The 19,995-nt window shown below is 43.6% G+C and overlaps 1 protein-coding gene across 1 annotated transcript in view; it reads right to left on the bottom strand.

The window, feature by feature from the left end:
- Positions 1–19,411, bottom strand: part of LOC115089881 (galectin-3-like) — a 38,295-nt gene extending 18,884 nt beyond the window's left edge. The window contains exons 1-4 of the mRNA XM_029598281.1: positions 19,368–19,411; positions 19,017–19,107; positions 17,487–17,664; positions 11,414–11,438 (exon numbers count right to left, since the gene is read on the bottom strand). Of these exons, the coding sequence (XP_029454141.1) occupies positions 11,414–11,438; positions 17,487–17,527 (66 nt within the window). The 5' untranslated portion in view covers positions 17,528–17,664; positions 19,017–19,107; positions 19,368–19,411. The remainder of the gene's footprint in view (positions 1–11,413; positions 11,439–17,486; positions 17,665–19,016; positions 19,108–19,367) is intronic.
- Between the last annotated feature and the right edge of the window lie 584 nt (positions 19,412–19,995).

The following is a 19,995-nucleotide window of genomic DNA, read 5'->3' on the forward strand; positions in this document are numbered from 1 at the left end:
CTCCAAGACTTTGCCAGTACCACAGGACTGCCAGGTCCAAATTGACAGCCCTCTATCCGCACCATCTGCAAAGAGACTGGGGTTGCAAACTCAGAGAAGTAATAACCATGCAAGCTGCAGCAATCTTCTGCACTGCCCCACATTGGGTTTGCTGAATTAATTTCAGGAAATTTCTGATATGTTCATGAATACTATCTTAGACATTTTTATCACTGCACTAAATGGTAACCTATTAAGGACTAAAGGAGTTACATATTTGTAGGATAAACATTTAAGCCTGAATTTTAAAAGCACTGTGTGTGAGAATTTGGAGGTTACATGTGTGACTGGGCCTTGCGCATATTAAAACAGGTCTGGCGACGTGCATAACAAGCACAGAAATGCTGGCCTGTCAAAAGGGGCAGGCCGGGGTGGGGTCTGGAGGGTTGGGGTGGAATGCAGGCTGGGACAGCGCCATTAGACGCTGTTCCGAGGAATCGCGCTCTGGCAGCCGGCTGGCACGTGGAGTTTACTTCTCAGGAGTGTTTAGGGATCGGGGAGGAAGGGGAAGAGGGAGGAAGAACAGGGTTAGGGAAGTTCCCTCTCAGTCCGCTCCTTAATTGGAGCAGACTGGGAGGGAACTGGGAAAAAGGCCGATTGCGTCGCTGAACATAATTGAAAAATCCCCCCCCCCCCGGCGCGGGCGAATGGGGCGTCTGCCTGCACATGTGCAAGCCGATTATAAAATCACGCCCACGTGCCTTTTAAAATCAACCCCTTAGTCTTTTAATATTTTGGGGTTTCTTTATCTTTCATTTACTTTCCTCTATGTTAGCAAATAATTTCAGTGACAAATTTTTTTCAGTAACATACGGACATAAGAGCAAGTTTGCTTACCGTAAACTGTGTTTTCCATAGATAGCAGATGAATTAGCCATGCTGTCTGGGTATGTCTTCCATGCCACTAGATGGCAGAGCTCTCTAAGTCTAGCAAAGTCTTTCAGCTAGGTGCTCCCTCTTATAATCTTCTCTGATCCACCTCAGGCTCCTCAGTCAGTATTAAAGCAAGTGCAATGTATGCTGGAACTATCAGGGGAGGCGGGCGGGTCAGCATGGTTAATTCATCTGCTATCTACAGAAAACACTGTTTACAGTAAGCAAACTTGCTCTTTTCACGTAGATAAGCAGCTGAATTAGCCATGCTGTCTGGGAGTCCCCAGCTGATGTATTGAGCATGAGAGAGTTAAAGTGTAGCTCAATAACAAAGTTCATGGCGGACAGGTCCTATGAAGGCTGTATGTTTATTTATTTATTTATTTAACGGTTTTATATACCGACATTCAATAGAGATATCACATCTGTTTCCAGAGAACAATAACTACGCTTATGGCGTGCTTGACATGTAACAAGAGACCGTATACATAACAAAGTAGTAAACAAAAGTATGAAGATATGTATATGTATATTTGAGTATATGGGTACATATGAGGGTAAATAGAGGCAAGTAATTATATACACGGGTTATTTACACATCGTTAAATCATTACAAATTTGTGAGAACAATGTTGATAATTGTCTCAAGTGTATATACATTAAGGGCATAGAGGCAGTACATGAGTGATTGTGTGATAGGGGAGGGTAGGATTAGGAGTAAGCTTGAGTGAATAACTACGTTTTTAGTTTTTGTTTGAAGGTTTTTTGATAGTCCTCCTGGCATAGGTCAACTGGCATTGTGTTCCAAAGAGCTGGGCCGGCTACAGAAAGCGCACGTGCTCTTGTGGAAGCCAAGTTGGTGGATTTGGGGGATAGCGTACGTATAGTGGCAAGGTATTGGCTTCTAGTAGGTTTGGATGAGTTGTGTAAAGATAAAGAATCGTTAAACCATTTCATTTCAGGATTGTGAAGAGCCTTATGTATGATGGAGAGGGTCTTATATTGGATTCGATATGCAATAGGGAGCCAGTGTAGTTCCTTTAGTATGGGAGAGATGTGTTCATTTCTGCATGTGTTAGTGAGAATCCAGGCAGTTGTGTTTTGAAGAATTTGGAGGGGGTGTATGGCATTTTTGGGTAAGCCTAGGAGGAGAGAGTTACAGTAATCGATTTTGAAAGATATTGTAGCTTGTAGAACTGTGCGAAAGTCAGATAGTTGGAGCAGTGGTTTTAATTTCTTTAGAGTGTGAAATTTGAAGAAACACTCTTTCAATGTAGAGTTAATGAATTTCTTGAGGTTGAATTGGTTGTCTAAAGTGACACCTAGATCTTGTACCTGTTGGGTGAATGCTATGGGTGGAGATAGGGTGTGGGGCAGAGGAAGTATATTAGGGTGGTTTTATGGAGCAATAAGTATAATTTCAGTTTTTGCCGTATTAAGGGCAAGGTGAATGTTAAATAAGAGCTTGTTGATTGCAAGTAACGTGGATTCCCAAATTTTCATGGCTTTGGGTAGGGTGTCAGAAATTGGTATAAGTATCTGTACGTCGTCTGCATAAATATAGTGAGGAAGATTGAGATTGGATAGGAGGTGACAGAGAGGAAGGATGTAAATGTTAAAGAGGGTGGAGGACAGTGAGGAACCTTGAGGGACTCCTTGTTCTAGAGGACTCATGGTTTCCAATTTTGACTTTGAAGTTTCGATTGCTGAGAAATGATTTGAACCAATTGTGTGCAGTGCCTGTTATTCCAATTTCTTTCAGGCGCTGGAGGAGGATATTGTGGCTGACAGTATCAAAGGCTGAGGATATGTCTAAAAAGGCTAGGATATATGCTTGTCCTTTAATGAGTTGGTCTGACAAGGAAAGGAGGAGGGTTTCTGTGCGATGGAATTTCCGAAATCCGTATTGAGAGGGAGAGAGAGACTATGGTCATCCAGGTATTCAGTGAGTTGTTTAATCATTTTTTCAAGAATCTTTGCAATGAATGGGAGATTTGAGATGGGGCAGTAGTTAGAGAGGTCATTGGGGTCTAGCTTAGGTTTTTTTTAATATTGGCTTGACTATTGCTTGTTTGAGGGGGTGGGGTACTGTGCCTGTGGTGGTAGAAGCATTTATAATATTGGCTATGGGTTGGGCTATAATGTTAGGGATGGAGAGAAGGTGTTTCGTAGGGATTGTGTCTGATGGATGAGAGGAAGGTCTGGCTTTCTTGAGTATAGATTTGATTTCCAAAGCGGTGGTATGTTCTGAGTTCAGGACTTTAGTGGATTTTTTTGGAGAAATTGGGACGTCTTTTTGCGAGGTTTGATTTGGTGAGGGGGAGGTGGGGAAACTTGTAAGCAATTTGTTGATTTTGTTTTGGAAGAATATTGCTAGTTCTTCATGTTTTGATTTGACTACTTCATCTGGGATAATTGAGGGTGATGATTTAGTTAGCGAGGCAACGTAGTCATATAGGGCACGTGGGTTGTATTGAAATTGGTGAATTTTGGTGGAGTAGTAATCCCTTTTGATGGTATGTGAGAAGAACGTGTGCTCTTCTGTAGGATAGTAAGGCCCATTATTGCGTCATCCTTTGCTTGTTTATCTTAGCAGTAATGGGATGTGAAAGTGTGCAGCGACGACCATGTTGCCACTTTACAAATGTCTATGATCGGAACATCATGTAGATGAGCCATTGAGGCTGCTAGTGCACGTACTTGGTGCACTTTTGGAGTTGTAGGTAGAGTCTGCGAGCGTTGCTGATAGCAGAATCGAATGCAATAGGAAATCCAGATGGATAGAGTTCTTTCCGTTACTGGACATCCTTGTGTGTTGGGATTGAAGGAAAGAAAAGGTTGAGATGGTCTGGTAGGTGAATGGGTGCGCTGCTTATAGTAGGCAAGCGCATGCTTGCAGTCCAAAGTATGGAGTTTTTTCTCATTATATTTCGCATGAGGTTTTGGCTGAAAAATGGGTAAGGTTATGGTTTAGTTGATGTGGAAACTGGAAATCACCTTTGGTAGGAATTTGGGGTGAGTTCGCAAAGTATCATGGTAAAATTGAAGATAAGGGGAGTAGTGGACCAAGGCCTGTAATTCACTAACCCGTTGTGCAGAAGTTAAAGCTACTAGAAAGAGCACTTTCCATGACAGGTATTGGAGATGACAACTATCTAATGGTTCAAAGGGCGGAAGCATTAGTTGTTGAATGACAATATTAACGTCCCACGGTACTGGTGGTTTCTGTAAAGGTGGATGTAGGTGTAAGGAACCCTTCATGAATCTGGATACTAATTCATGAGATGGGGTTTCCGTTGAGAGGTTTGTGGTAAGCTGCTATAGCGCTTAAATGGACCCGATGTGATGATGTCGCAAGGCCTCTCATGTAGAGCAAGTGGAGGTAGGATAGAAGTTGCTCAGGTGAACAAGATAAAGGGTCAAGATCCCTGGTGGAACAATAGGCAGCGTAGCGTGCCCATTTTCTATTGTAATTAATTCTTGTTGATTGTTTCCTAGAAGACAGTAAGATATCCTGAAGATCAGGTGAAATGTCTAGGTGTTGGTATGCGATCCGTTCAATCTCCACGCCGTGAGGTGTAGGGACGAGTGAAGCGGGTGAAGAAGAGATCCCTTGTCCTGGGTGAGTAGTTGGGGGCTACTGTCCAGGGGTATGGGATCGCAAATTGATAGGTATAATAGGTAGCTGTACCAGGGTTGTCTGGGCCACGCTGGTGCTATTAGAATTAAATCTGCTTGGTCTTCTATGCATCTCTGGATCATGCGGGATATAAGCGGAATCAGAGGGAATGCATAAAGGAGGTCATGAGAACAACTCACTAGAAAGGCGTCTGGAGCGAGTCGATGAGGGCTCGGATAGACTGAACAAAAGGCTTCCATTTTCTTGTTGTTCCTGTTGCAAAGAGGTCTATAGTAGGGAGACCCCATATGGAGAAGATTTGTTGAACTACTGCCTGGTCTAGTTCCCATTCGTGGGGATGAAAAATCCTGCTGAGCTTGTCCGCTCTGGCATTTTGGATGCCAAGCAGATAAGTTGCTTGATGAGAAATGTATCTCTGGTGAGCCCATTCCAGGATCAGGACAGTTTCTTTGCAAAGGTTCCAAGAACTGGACTCTCCTTCTTTGTTTATGTAGAACATTGTTACCTGGTTGTCCATGTGAATCATTACTATTTTCCCTCATAAAGATTCTTCGAAGGCTCGAAGGGCGTTTCTCACTGCTTTGAGCTCTAGGAGGCTTATGTGTTGTGTTCTTTCATATGCAGTCCATAGACCTTGAGTCATTAAGTGATCCAGATGAGCTCCCCAACCCTTGGGGAACACATCTGTGGTGAGTATTATCTGATGACGAAGGGTGAGCCCATCTGTAGAGTTGACGGAGAAAGCCACCACTGGAGGCCTTTTTTCATACTGTCTGTCAAGGTAATTGGAGTAGACAGTGGATGAAAGAATTGGATCTATTGTGACTTGAGGCCGCATTGTAGCCAACGCATGTGTAGGCGTGTGTGAGGGACCACATATATGGCTGCTGCCATGTGTCCCAGAACAGTTAGTATCTGGTGAGCTGTTGTTGATGTGCTGTGCAGTAGATATGTAGCAGGAGAGGAGAGGGCTAGAACTCTCGGATGAGGGAGGAAAGCTTTGTCCTGAATCGTGTCTATGAAGGTGCCTATGAATTGCAAAGGCTGTGTAGGCTCTAGGTTCGACTTTTCATAATTGATAAGAAGACCTAGGTTGTCGAGGCAAGAAATTGTGAGAAGAAGATTGGATCTCAGTAGGTCTCAATTGGGTGCTACTAGAAGCCAATCGTCCAGATAAGGGAATATCTGCACCCCCTGACAACGAAGGAGCGCCACCGCCACTGCAATACATTGGTAAAAACTCTGGGGGCAGAAGAAAGGCCAAAAGAAAGGACTTTGTATTGAAAGTGTTGGCTGTCCACTTGGAAGCATAGGTACCGCCAGGAACTGGGGTGCATTAGGATATATGCATACGCATCCTTCAGATCTAGCGAACACATCCAATCCCCTGATTGAAGATAGGGAAGGATGGATTTGAGCAAAGTCATTTTGAATTTCTCCCTGTAGAGGTGCTTGTTGAGGGAACGCAGATCCAAGATTGGACGCAGACCTCCCAATTTCTTGGGAATTAGGAAATTTTGGGAACAGAATCCCTGACAGAATCCTTCGGAAGGTAATTTTTGAATGCACTTGCTGGGCAGAAGCATTTGAAGTTCTTTCAACAGAGGTTCTTTGTGAGATGTTAATTGCTTCTGTGGAACCCAATGAGGAAGGGTCGGGAGGGATGAAAAGTGAAGGGTTTAACCCTGGTGTATGATTGTAAGGACCCATTGGTCCGTGGTTATTTGATTCCAGGCTGGTGGATACTTGGTTAATCTGCCTCCCACAGGAGAGGGTTGTGACGGTGGCGAAGGTAGTTTCAAAAACTGGATTGAGGCATTGCGGGTGGAGGATCTGCCTGCTGTCGTGGTGGACGGGCAGCTCTTGCACGTTGATGTGGCGCTTGAGATTGATAGGGTGGTTGGTGAGGCTGCTGGTAGGTTTGAGGCTTAAAGTACGAAAAGGGCTTAAAAGATTTAAATGGGGCCCTTCTGTATGCTGTCGAGGATGTATAAGGATGCCTTGAGGTCGATGGAATGTGAGGATTGGTCAAGGAAAGGATGGCCGTCTTTTGTTCCTTGAGATTAGCTACCATTTTGGTAAATTTGTTTCCAAACAAATTTTCAGGACGACAGGGTAGATTTGCCAATTTCTCATGGACATCGTCCCGTATGGTGCTGGATTGCAACCATGCCAACCGTCTCACTGCAACTGCGTTTGCTGATGAATTTTGAGGAAATATCAAATCCCTCATAAATTGATCTTAAATGACGAAGACCTCCTTCGATATTATGATATTGAGGAGGAAGAGCTACATCCAGTGAAGCTTGTTGCATAGACAATTTCAATGCCTGGAGATTCTCAAACAGGTATTGGGCTATGTAGAATTGATGGTTCTGGATGCGTGCATTCAACATTGCAGACTGGAAGGTTTTCTTTGCAAAATCATCCAGCGACTTTTGGTCCCAGTGTGGTGGTGTATTAGCATGAATTATTGATTTTCTGGCTTTTTGCACTGCGGACTCAACTACCACAGAATTATGAGGTAGTTGAACTGATGTATGAAAGGAGGAATCTTTCATCCTGTATTTTAAGTCAATTTTCCTTGATGTAGGAGGACTGGTCAGTGGCGTGTCCCAGGATTTTTCCATCAGAGACGTTAATACCAGCTGCTGCGGGAGGGCCACAGGTTCTGTAGGAGCATCAAAAATCTTCAGTATGCGAAGCATTTCTTGGCGGGGATCAGGAAGTCGATGCGTTTCTACATTCAAGAGTTGTCCGACATTTTCAATAAAATGTGAATACGTCAAATCTTCTGGAGGTGAAGACAGTTATGGGGGTACCTCTGCCGGGTCAGAGGGGTAGCCCATAGATGAGGTATCCATATCTGATAATTCGTGTGTTGGAGATGGTGGTTGAGTGAAAGGGACCTTTGGTGCTGGTCCTGGAATGACTGGCTCCACTGCAGGTTGTGGTGTGTCCGTAGGTAATGAAGGTGGAAGTTGAGAATGTTCTACTGACTGTAAGAACTGAGTCAATATGGTTGTGATTTGGTTCATGGCCTGTGTAGCTAAGCCGGAAGTGGAAGGTGTCTGCACAGGTTGAGGTGGAGTGGGACGAAGCCCTTCTTGTAGCAGCTGCCATTTCTGTGGAGGCAGTTTTAGTGGTAGAAGTTGTGGAATATTCAAAGGTTGTTCGGGAGCCAGAGGTACTTCCAATGGAAGGGACGTAGAAGACATCTCTTCCGGTGAAGAAGGAGAAGTGAATGAAATATCCCTGTCCAGATCCCCGATAGATGATAGCGACACTTCCCTAGGTCTCTTATGGCCAGAATAGTGCTTTTTGTGTTGACTGTGAGGTGTCTGTGTCTTTGTGCACCTATGCACATTGTCTGTGTCAGTGGTGCGTCGGTGAGTCGAGGGTGTGTTGCAGTGGTGCTCCTGCATCGATGTGCCGAATGCTTCGACGATGCGCCGGCATGGTAAAGCTTTGGCGCAGAATCCTCTTTGCGCTGGTGCACCAATGCATCGACCGCTTGGCCTTGCTTTGATGAGTCGACGCTTCAAAGCAGTTTCAACGCGTCTGTCCTCCAAGAGTGGATGCGTCGGTGAGGCATGCGGCCGCGATGACGCCAACGCATCGCACGCTCTGAGCTCCGATCCAAGCCGGGAGAGCAACTGTGGGTGTCCTGATGAAGGAAGGTCGACAGAAGAAGCCCTCCTTGATGAGGGGGGGCTCTTTTTCTCTTTGTGCCTGGGGAGGATCGCACTGAGGCCTCAGAAGGGGCATAAGAACCCGAAGCAGTTAGTTGTAGCTCCTGCATTTTTGCAGCCCGCTGAGGCTAGACGCGTGGGGACATGCATCTGCAGTCCGCACAATTTAACTGGTCATGGAATGTTCCCAGACAGATATAACACAATGAGGCAGATTTTTAAAAAGTACGCCAGATTTTAATAGATACGCGCGTAGCCGCGTGTATCTGTTAAAATCCGGGGTTGGCGCATGCAAGGCTGCGCAAAATCGGCAGCCTGTGCGCGCCGAGCTGTGCAGCCTGGCTCTATTTCCTCCAAGGGAAGGAAACAGAGCCAGGGAAACAGAGCGGAGGGAACTTCTTTTTTTGTCCCCCCCACCTTTCCCTCCCTTCCCCTACCTAACCCACCCTCCCAGCCCTATCTAAACCCCCCCTACCTTTATTCCGCGAGTTACGCCTGCCTGAGGCAGGCGTAACTCATGGGAGCGATCAGGCTGCCGGCGGCCATGTTCCGGTCCGGGGGGCTGGTCCGGAGGCCGCGACCATGCCCCCCGGAACACACCTGGGCCGGAACCACGCCTGCGGCCACGCCCCCAGACCCACCCCGAACGCCGCGTTGCCTCTGACACGCTCCCGACTCACCCCTCAAGCAAAACCCTGGGACTTACGCGCGTCCTGGGGCTTTGTGTGCGCCGGCGGCCTATACAAAATAGGCGCGCCGGCGCGCGAGTGCCCTGCACATGTAAGTTCGGTAGGATTTACGAGCGCAGGGCATTTAAAATCTACCCCAGAATGTGGCCATTCGTGGCCGACATAATTTTGCCGCAGGAGCAAAATGTAAAGCCAGGACGTGGCATTCTTTGTCTGCTTATGATTTTCTGACCAAACCTTTAAGTTTAAGTAGATTTTCTTTTCTTCACAAAGTTCTCTCACAGGAGAGCAGAACTCCGCGTGCCAACTGCCGCGCGGAAAAAACCCGACTGAGGAGCCTGAGGTGGATCAGAGAAGGTATAAGAGGGAGCACCTAGCTGAAAGACTTTGCTAGACTTAGAGAGCTCCGCCACCTAGTGGCACGGAAGACGTACCCAGACAGCATGGCTTATTCAGCTGCTTATCTACGTGAAAAGTTGCTGTTTTGCACACACGTTCTGCACATGCATCCTGCCCAGGAGTCCTTAGGGAATGAATTCTTAAAGGTGAATTTTAAAAATTTGACGCAGGCTTCAGTTAGGAGATGTGCGCACAAGTCAGGCTGGCACGCAAATTTTGAAAGCCACCGAGATGCGCGTGCATCTCTGGCAGCGTGAACATTTCCCTCGAATTGAAAAAGGGACGGAGTCTGTGCATTTGAGGGCGGGGCTAAGAGATGTGCATGCAAATACTTACGTGTATGGACACGCGCCCAGGTCAAATGCAGCGTAAGTTTATTTCTGGGTTTCTGCTATAGAGGGGTACAAGTTAAAAAAACCCCAAAAGAGTAACCATCCATGAGGGGTTTTAAGGCTCTGGGGTAACTGGGGGAAGAGTAGGCTATTAAACTAGGGGGGGAGGGGGGTTTGGAGGACCTAGCTCTTAACTGGGCGAACTAGTGGATGAACTGGTGAAACTGGCAATGGCATTGGCCTGCGCCCCTTTTAAAATCCCCTGATTTATGTAGCAGAGGCAGAATTTGTGTGCCTATGCGCACACCTATTTTAAATTGGGTGCACATGTGCACATGCCCAGGATATTTTATAACATGCGCGCAAATTATAAAATGGCTGCATCCCTGGGTGCACGTTGACATACACACCAATGTCCGCCTGCCCACTCGTTTGAAAGTTATCATCAAACAGTTGAATTTTCAAAGGAGTTACATGCGTAAATGTAACATACTATCGTAGCAATTTTCAAAAGCCATTTATTCAAGTAGCGTGCACTTATGCGAGTAACTCCTATGGACAATTCGACGGCACGTATTGTAGCAATTTTCAAGAGCCCACTTATTCTAATAAACTGCATTTACTTAAGTAAAACCCAGTTTTACACATGAAAATGCTTTTTAAAATCAGGCCCTTAATTTGTTAGTCACCTTGAATATTCCTGTAGAAGATTTTTTGCACTACCTCTGAATTTGGCAGAAATGAGTACTCTGGGGTGTGATTTATTAAGTCTTCTCTTCCATTCAGTGTTTATGGTAAAAAAAACCAAAAACAACAAAAAACGGAAGACTTCATTAAGGGGCGGATTTTAAAAGCCCTGCGCGCGTAAATCCTTCCGGATTTACGCGCGCAGGGCACTCGCGCGCTGGCGCACCTATTTTGCATAGGCTGCCGGCGCGCGTAAAGCCCTGGGACGTGCGTAAGTCCCGGGGCTTTCTAAAAGGGGCGTGTCGGGGGCGTGGCCGGAGCGACACGGCGTTTTGGGGGCGGCGACGCGCGTAACGTGGCGTTTCGGGGGCGGCGACGCGGGCGTGGTTTCGGCCCGTGGATGTTTTGGGGGCGAGGCCTCTGGACCAGCCCCCAGGACCGGAATACGGAGCGGGGCTGCCGGCCGGCGCACGCAAAGTTACGCCTGCTTTCAGCAGGCGTAACTTTGCTGACAAAGGTAGGGGGGGGGGTAGATAGGGCCGGGGGGGTGGGTTAGGTCGTGGAAGGGAGGGCAAGGTGGGGGGAGGGCGAAGGAAAGTTCCCTCCGAGGCCGCTCCGAAATCGGAGCGACCTCGGAGGGAACAGGCAGCGCGCTGGGCTCGGCGCGCGCAGGTTGCACAAATGTGCACCCCCTTGCACGCGCCGACCCCGGACTTTATAAGATACGCGCGGCTACGCGCGTATCTTATAAAATCCAGCGTACTTTTGTTCGCGCCTGGTGCGCGAACAAAAGTACGCGATCACGCAAATTTTTAAAATCTACCCCTATGGGTTTTATCCCCTAAAAATCACAATATTCATTTGTTTTGCATATTTATCAATCCATCACCTCTTACAGGAAGATTTACTGTACACTGAGATCTCAGAACATTTCAGATTTGCCCTTTGTATAGTGTACCAATAGCACAGGTTCCAATAATGTGACATATTTGGATGTTGGCAACAGTTAGCTAAAAAGAGCCATTAAATAGGTCCTGAGATATACTCAGATAGAGTACTTACAGCATTGATTTCAATTCTTATGATCCTGAAAGCATAAATACAATCTCCAGTTAACAAGAGCTGCATCTTCTACTGCAGTGTACAAAATAATTTTAATGGCTTATTATTTAGACATTCAAAATCACAATCAGAAAAGTCCAGCACCATGCGAGAAAAGATTTGCAACTGTGGAGAGTATTTTCTACTTTATTTATTGTACAAGACATAAATGATATAAGAATGAACTGAAAAGACAAATTGGTAGTAGGAAGTATTTTATTTGCATGATCAAAACACAAAAATGAACTGTATGGAACAAATGATTATAACTGAAGTCCTTGTCAAATTGAATCCCAGACACTGCTTTATTTTAAGGCTTTCACATCCCAGGTTTCCATTTTTATTTGCAACACAAACACATGGCACAAATACATGGCTGTGTGCACACACTTGTAAAATTAGGGGCACACATACATGCACCAGGGCTGTTTTATAACATGCATGCACGCAGGATATCAAATCACAATGTATGTATATGGGGTGCCTGTGCACCGGTTTGAAAGTTACTATCCCTGGTTTTACTTTTAAAGTGTTTATTTATTTATAAAATGTATATGCCACCTATCTACGATTCTAGTCGGCGTGCAATGTATCCAGGTAAAGATGCACAGCATTGTACATTGATGCAAGAAATATTTTATCATGGCCAGCTAACTGATCAGGTATTTTTAAAGTTGCCCAAATCTTCACGTTGTAATGAATGAAGTTTGCATTTTGCACCAGCAAGCTTAAATTTCCAAGAAATTTACAAAAACATAGTTCTAGTCAGAAATAGGGGCCTGGGTGTTGGCTTAAGTATGGGTTTTGTAAGAAGCACAGGCCTGAAATGGCCTATTAGCAGACATGGTGGAGGCCATCACTTTGGCAGATTTTGGTATTGCTTGGGTCAGATGTGGAGGACAGTGGTGGGAAAAGGGGTAAGAGGACAGGCAAAAAGACATGGGGAAGGAGGAATTGGTGTTGGACTGTATAAGTGATTTACTATGAGTATCTACCCAATAGGGTCATTCATGGTATCGCATTGTGCAAATGCACATTTTTTATAGGGAGGGTTTTGGGTGGGATTAATGAAAATAAAGGGCATTTTTTGTGGGGCTGGGGAGAGAGAGAGAACGCCTCTGGGGAGGACCTAGTTTGATAGCACCCTGGTATAGAGCCCATCAAGCTAGGCCGAGAGAACATTGTAGAAATTTCAACTTTGTGAGACTTTCCTCACTCTAAATGATGTCAAATCTTCACTGAGGTGTTCGCACATCTCACTCTGCATGTAAAACTGGCCCCAAAACCCTAAACCAACACCAAAACCTCACCTCGAGTTATTAACTGGCCCTCCTATAGTGCTATAAATAGTAGACTACTAGAAAGGCATTATAAAGAGTCTCTCTCTCTCTCTCTCTCTCACAATTCTAAAATTATCATAAACACACCCCTTTTTCTTATTACAGGTGTTATCCATGCGAAATGATGAATCTAGGGGCAAATTAGATAAGAATATAAGAAGATGCCTTACTGGGTCAGACCAGTGGTCCATCAAGCCCAGCATCCTATTTCCAACAGTGGCCAATCCAGGCCATAAGAACCTGGCAAGTACCCAAAAACTAAGTCTATTCCATGTTACTGTTGCTAGTAATAGCAGTGGCTATTTTCTAAGTCAACGTAATTAATAGCAGGTAATGGACTTCTCCTCCAAGAACTTATCCAATCCTTTTTTAAACACAGCTATACTAACTGCACTAACCACATCCTCTGGCAACAAATTCCAGAGTTTAATTGTGCGTTGAGTAAAAAAGAACTTTCTCCGATTCGTTTTAAATGTGCCACATGCTAACGGGATAAGTTAGAATCTCAACTGGGTAGACTGGATGGATCATTCTGGTCTTTATCTGCTATCATTTAGTATGTTACGATGTAAATTATTTATTTAAAATATATATACCACAAATCATAAATTCTAAGTGGTTAACAGAAAAACATTCACAATATCCAATTTACATAAAATAAAACAAATCACACAAATAAATAAAATACTCTTCTTCTTATCTAGTATAATTGTCTACTTATATCACACTAGACCTTCACAATACCGTAACTTGAACAGAAAGTCCTCCTACATCATGGGGATTCTCTGCCAGGTATGCCATTTTGATGGAAACTAATTTTCTTTTTAATACTTGATCATGTACTACTCAGAAAGGCCAGAGAAAACAGAAAAGTCTTTAACATTTTCCTGAATTTTCAAAGGGAAGTTTCTTCCTTTAAACTTTGGGGTAAGGCATTCCATACTTCAGGGCCCTGGACATAAAAGAGTTTTTCATGGGTTTTATCCAAACGAATGATTTTGAATGACAAAACATCCTTTTACAGTAGAAAATGTGTGGGAAGAGCTAAAGAACCTGAAAGTGGACAAAGCCATGGGGCCTGATGGGATTCATCCAAGGATATTGAGGGAGCTCAGAGATGTTCTGGCAGCTCCGCTGTGTGACCTGTTCAATAGATCCCTAGAAACGGGAGTGGTGCCGAGTGATTGGAGAAGAGCGGTGGTGGTCCCGCTTCACAAGAGTGGGAACAGGGAGGAGGCTGGCAACTACAGACCGGTCAGCCTCACTTCGGTGGTGGGAAAAGTAATGGAGTCACTGCTGAAAGAGAGAATAGTGAACTATCTACAGTCCGGAGAATTGATGGACCAGAGGCAACATGGATTCACCAGGGGAAGATCCTGTCAGACAAATCTGATTGACTTTTTTGACTGGGTAACCAAGGAATTGGATCAAGGAAGAGTGCTCGATATCATATACTTGGATTTCAGCAAAGCTTTTGACACTGTTCCGCACAGGAGACGAATAAAACGAGAAGCTTGGGAGTGAGTGCCAAGGTGGTGACCTGGATTGCAAATTGGTTGACGGACAGAAGACAATGTGTGATGGTAAATGGAACCTTCTCTGAAGAGAGAGCGGTTTTAAGTGGTGTACCGCAAGGATCGGTGTTGGGACCGGTCCTGTTCAATATCTTTGTGAGCGACATTGCAGACGGGATAGAAGGCAAGGTTTGTCTTTTTGCGGATGACACTAAGATCTGCAACAGAGTGGACACGCCGGAAGGAGTGGAGAGAATGAGATGGGATCTAAGGAAACTGGAAGAGTGGTCGAAGATATGGCAGCTGAGATTCAATGCCAAGAAGTGCAAAGTCATGCATATGGGGAGTGGAAATCCGAATGAACTGTATTCGATGGGGGGGAAAGGCTGATGTGCACGGAGCAGGAGAGGGACCTTGGGGTGATAGTGTCTAATGATATGAAGTCTGCGAAACAATGCGACAAGGCTATAGCAAAAGCCAGAAGAATGCTGGGCTGCATAGAGAGAGGAATATCGAGTAAGAAAAGGGAAGTGATTATTCCCTTGTACAGGTCCTTGGTGAGGCCTCACCTGGAGTACTGTGTTCAGTTCTGGAGACCGTATCTACAAAAAGACAAAGACAAGATGGAAGCGGTACAGAGAAGGGCGACCAGGAAGGTGGAGGATCTTCATCGGATGACGTACGAGGAGAGATTGAAGAATCTAAATATGTACACCCTGGAGGAAAGGAGGAGCAGAGGCGATATGATACAGACTTTCAGATACTTGAAAGGTTTTAATGATCCAAAGACAACGACAAACCTTTTCCATAGGAAAAAAATCAGCAGAACCAGGGGTCACGATTTGAAGCTCCAGGGAGGAAGATTCAGAACCAATGTCAGGAAGTATTTCTTCACGGAGAGGGTGGTGGATGCCTGGAATGCCCTTCCGGAGGATGTGGTGAAGACCAGAACTGTGAAGGACTTCAAAGGGGCGTGGGATAAACACTGTGGATCTATAAAGTCAAGAGGCCGCCAATGAAGAGTGGGTGACTCGCCAGAATGATGGCTACTGCCTGGAGACAATACCCTTATTCAATAAACGTACACATGCTTACTGTGACTCCAACATCGTTCTAGCTTTAACAGCAAGAGGAAATGTGGAATAAAGGATTTGCACTCACAAAGAGGGGAGTAGCTGGCTTGTTACGGCGGTTACTACCCCAAACCAAATAAGCCTGATACTTCAATTTCAATGCATATACAGCATAGTTCTCTGCTTCAATGGCAGGGGAGAAGAAAAACTGATACTACACACATCCAGCAGAGCTCTCTGCTTCAACGGCAGGGGAGAAGAAAAAAGGGTTCACACTCACAAAGCGGGGAGTAGCTGGCTTGTTACGGCGGTTACTACCCCAAACCAAATGTGCCTGATACTTCACTTTCGATGCATATCCAGCATGGCTCTCTGCTTCAACAGCATGGGAGAAGAAAAAACTGATACTTCAAGCATATCCAGCATAGCTCCCTGCTTCAACGGCAGGGGAGAAGGAAAACAACCAATAAGGGCTGTATAACATAGTCTGGGTAAAACAAATAAGCATGGGTGTAGCTTGCTTATTGCGGCGGTTACTACCCCTACTACCCCTAACTAATCAAGCTAGATATTTCACTTGGATGCAGCTCCATCACTGCTCTCTACATTAATGGTGGGGGTGGAAGGGAAATAGAACCAAGAGCTAAGAGAAACAGATAAGTATGAGAGAAAAAATGTGTGAAGCTTGCTGGGCAGACTGGATGGGCCGTTTGGTCTTCTTCTGCCGTCATTTCTATGTTTCTATGTTTCTATAAAAGATTCTGACTTGATGATCTCAGGGTTCTTACTGAACAATAAAGCTTTAAAGCAGCACTAATATTAGAAGAAACTAAACCATTTAACCCCTTAAAAGACTTACATTAGGATCTTAAAAGAGATCCTCCATTTAATAGGAAGACAATGTAGATTTATTCATGAATCCATAGCCCAGCCACTATTCTTGCAGCTGAATTTTGCACATATTGCAAAACCTTTATGGATTTTTGCAGAAGGCCAAGATACAAGGTATTATAGTAATCCAAGGAAGACAATGCGAAAGAATGTACTATGGTTTTTAAATCTGTCTTACTTAAAAAACATTGTAATCTTTGCAACATATGGAGTTTAAAATAGGCCCCTTTCACAACTTTTGATCTGTGAGATTGTAGAGACAGAGCAGAGTCCATAACAATTCCAAGGTTTTTTGCCTCTGTCACTATTGGTATCTCCACTCCATCTATAATAAATGGATAATACTTTTAAAATAATGTTATAGTGAAGAGAATCTGACTCCCCAGAGGTATAAAAAACCCTTTTAGAAAAAGCAAGGATTTTCAAAACTTTAATCTGACCATTCCTGCCCTTTAACAGTATACAGAGCTTTAAGCTCCATCTTTCTCTATTGCCCCAAAACCTCCAAAAATAAGAAGCTGAAAATAGTTGAATTTCCAAAAAGTGTTCTTTTCTCCTTTTAAAATCGGATTATTATTACATGGACCACATAAATACATCCAGGTTTGGCTCCATAGATGTTTTTTGATTTCCAAAGCTCAGTCACACTATTAAAATAAGATCTATGATTTGCTGTATGTCATCTAGTTTGTATTTATTTACTGATCATAGCTAACTAGTTCAATAGTTAAAGTCAGTTTTTAAAAAAAATTTCTTTGAATTTCTTAGCAAAATAAAAATTTATGAAACTCAAGGTGGCTCCTGACTGAACTGACTATCCCACTGTCAGATAATGAGGCCGATATACTAAGCAGTGCAAAATTGTGCAAAGGCCGCTTCCCACACTAAAAGGGTTAATAGTGTGTAGTATTTGTGAAAACATGCACTATTTCCCCTTTTAGCCCACAAACTGTAGCTATTTGCTTTGCAAATAATTAAATTTTGTGTAATTGTAGACATAAAAAATTTCATTCAAATGAATTGAGTCACTGTGATGTATAACTATGCAAAGCAGCTCATTAACTATGAGCACATAGTAAAACTGTACAAATTTATCTTTGCAAATACGAAATTGCAAAAACTTTAACTACACTTTAGTGAAGTGTAGATAAAAGTTTTGCAAGGAAACTTCATAGCGAGATTACGTGTGCTATTTTTCTATTGTTTCTTCACTTACCTCATTATTGTAAAAAAACAAAATAGTAGAGGCAGCAGCATGATTCCAGAAAGTATACAGAAGCAAAAATATTCTTTCAAAAACAAAACTAAAGAAACAAATATCTAGCTCAGCAGAGCTCTTACTTAACTGAATATATTTTCCCTCTCATCTCAGGCAGCAATCAGTCTGTTGGTCTCTATAAAAACAAAACAAAACAGGAGAAAAAAAAAGCTGCAGCCAGTCAGTCAGGCTAAAGAAAAAAAACAGCTCTTGAACTGCTGGATCTCCCAGGTGAGCTGGCACAATCTGTTAGGGTCTGATTCAGGCAAAAACAAAAAAAATTGCTTCACCAATAGTTTTCATGAAGAAATAAAGTTTTAAGCATAGCACAGGTTCATGACTTATAATATACAAGAGGGAGAAAACAAAATAGCCAAGCAGGCTTCCCTTACTGGGCACTGTGAGATCCCAGCAGCTCAATCTGATCCAACACAGCCTTTGTCAGACCCAGCCCTACAGGAGAGGAAGAATGTTGGGCCAGCAGAGAACGCCCTGCTAGTCACACTTCCAGGCCAATGAATCCTCCTGCCCTCATCCCCACCTCATCTGGACACAGCCCACCAGACCTGAACAATAACCGCACTACTGCTTTCCATTGTTCTACCATCAGCATAGCACACCTAGGAGAGCACCGTCTTCCTTGATGCCTCACATTAGCTCCTTTGGATACTTTAAAGCAATATTTTCTGGAGATTCTCTCCCTTCCAGAAGAAGCAATTCCACTTCTTAATACATTTTTTTTATTTACTTTCTAAGAAGAAAATATTGCAATCTGGATTAACTTCTATATCTGGGGAAAGGTTAGATTCTATGGATCTCTGGAAGCATCAAAACAAAAAGAAACCCTTAGAGTTACTTTATTAGCTTCTTTAGTCTTTAAGGACGATTTGTTCTGTGTTCTCATTTTCAAAAGGTTTCTGATCTGTTTATGCGGATACTACAGTAACTCGGGAGAGAAGAAAATCTAAAGAAACTAGACTTGGGGATTCCTTTTTCTTGAAGTATCCATGTAAATGTTTAGTTTCATGTGAGCAGGTGGATTATGGGTTTTTTTTGTGGTTCCAGAACAATTGCGTGCTTTCCTTCTTGTAAAGAAGCTTTCTGGTTCTGCATGTGACTTATTCGGTTGATCTAATGCAAATGGAGTCCAGACTTCTGTTATGCCTTATCTTACTACCTTATTTTTTTTACCCTCTCTATCATCTTTCCCCCCCCCCCCCTTGTTCCTTTCCCTTTCTGTAGTTTGGGACTATAAGTTGAGGCTTAATTTTTTACTTGCAATATTTCAGTAACAAGATACTCTTGTGGAAAATTATTAAAATTATATAAATAAAATGTTAAAATAAAAATGAAGACATATTGGTCTAAAACAACAACTTAATATTCTTTATACAAATTTTACAATTTGAAAAAATCACCCTAAATCAAGGTGGTCCAGATAGACCAAGAATAGCATAAAAAAATAAAGTGTTATGAAAATATGTCTACCTCAGTAGCAAAAGTCAAATTGGAGCCACTATTTGGTGTGGGAGAGTTTTCTGTGTGAGGATGTGCTGCTGCCTTCCTGAGTGTTGCATCCCTGAAATTCAACAAGAATTTTAAAAAAGTAATTTGTATGCCCGCGACTGAAAATGCAAAGAACAGCAGCTAAAACCTGAAGAGGTGGTACACTACCTCTTAATTATTTCGTTTAACAATCACTATCCAGGCTTCTTATTAGTCCAAAATGCACCAGTAGAGGGCGCTGAATACCTGAAGCAACTTTATCAAAGTCCAAACCAGGTTTCACTTGAAAAGGAAATAAGAAACATAAATGGTTTAAACATTTTATAGATTTACCTTAGGACACGGCCTGTTCCTTCTGCAGCCTGCATTACTGCCCTTCCTAGTCATCACTTAAGTTAAAAATAATAAGTCGCTAAGAGACAAGGAAACCAATAGGATTGCTTGTATTATAGGGCATGTGATTGAATGAGCCAATTGAAATTGCTCTTTCATGGAACAATGGCAGAGAGAACAGGATGAGCTGAATTGCAGACCTAGTGGCCAATAGGGTTGCTCATTTTTCATAGCCTTTTAACAAATAGCCAATAAAAGAATTCCTCTCATTCATTACCTGAATGAATGAATGAATGAATGAGGCATCAGTGCTAAGAGACCGTTTTCTGAGGAAGAACCAATGAGAAGGGTTTGTTCATGAAGAAACAACTAAATTCTCTAACTGTGTTAGCAGAAATGTTCATGTCATCAGCGGCAGTTTGAGTCAGTCCTGGTTTTGCTTCATTACATGCATGGACTTTTATTGACTGCTAGTGTGGACAGGTTAAAAAATAAAAATGGTTACCTTAGGGAGGGGGAAATCCATGCCTCCTGGAAGGGAACCCCCTGGTAGTGGCCCCTGGCCAGGCTGGAGCAGAAGAAAACATCGGCAGCCATGGAGAGGCTTTTCCTCTGCCTCCCGTGGCTC

The sequence above is a fragment of the Rhinatrema bivittatum genome, chromosome 4 (genome assembly GCF_901001135.1).
Source record: "Rhinatrema bivittatum chromosome 4, aRhiBiv1.1, whole genome shotgun sequence".
Taxonomy (NCBI): Eukaryota; Metazoa; Chordata; class Amphibia; order Gymnophiona; family Rhinatrematidae; genus Rhinatrema; species Rhinatrema bivittatum.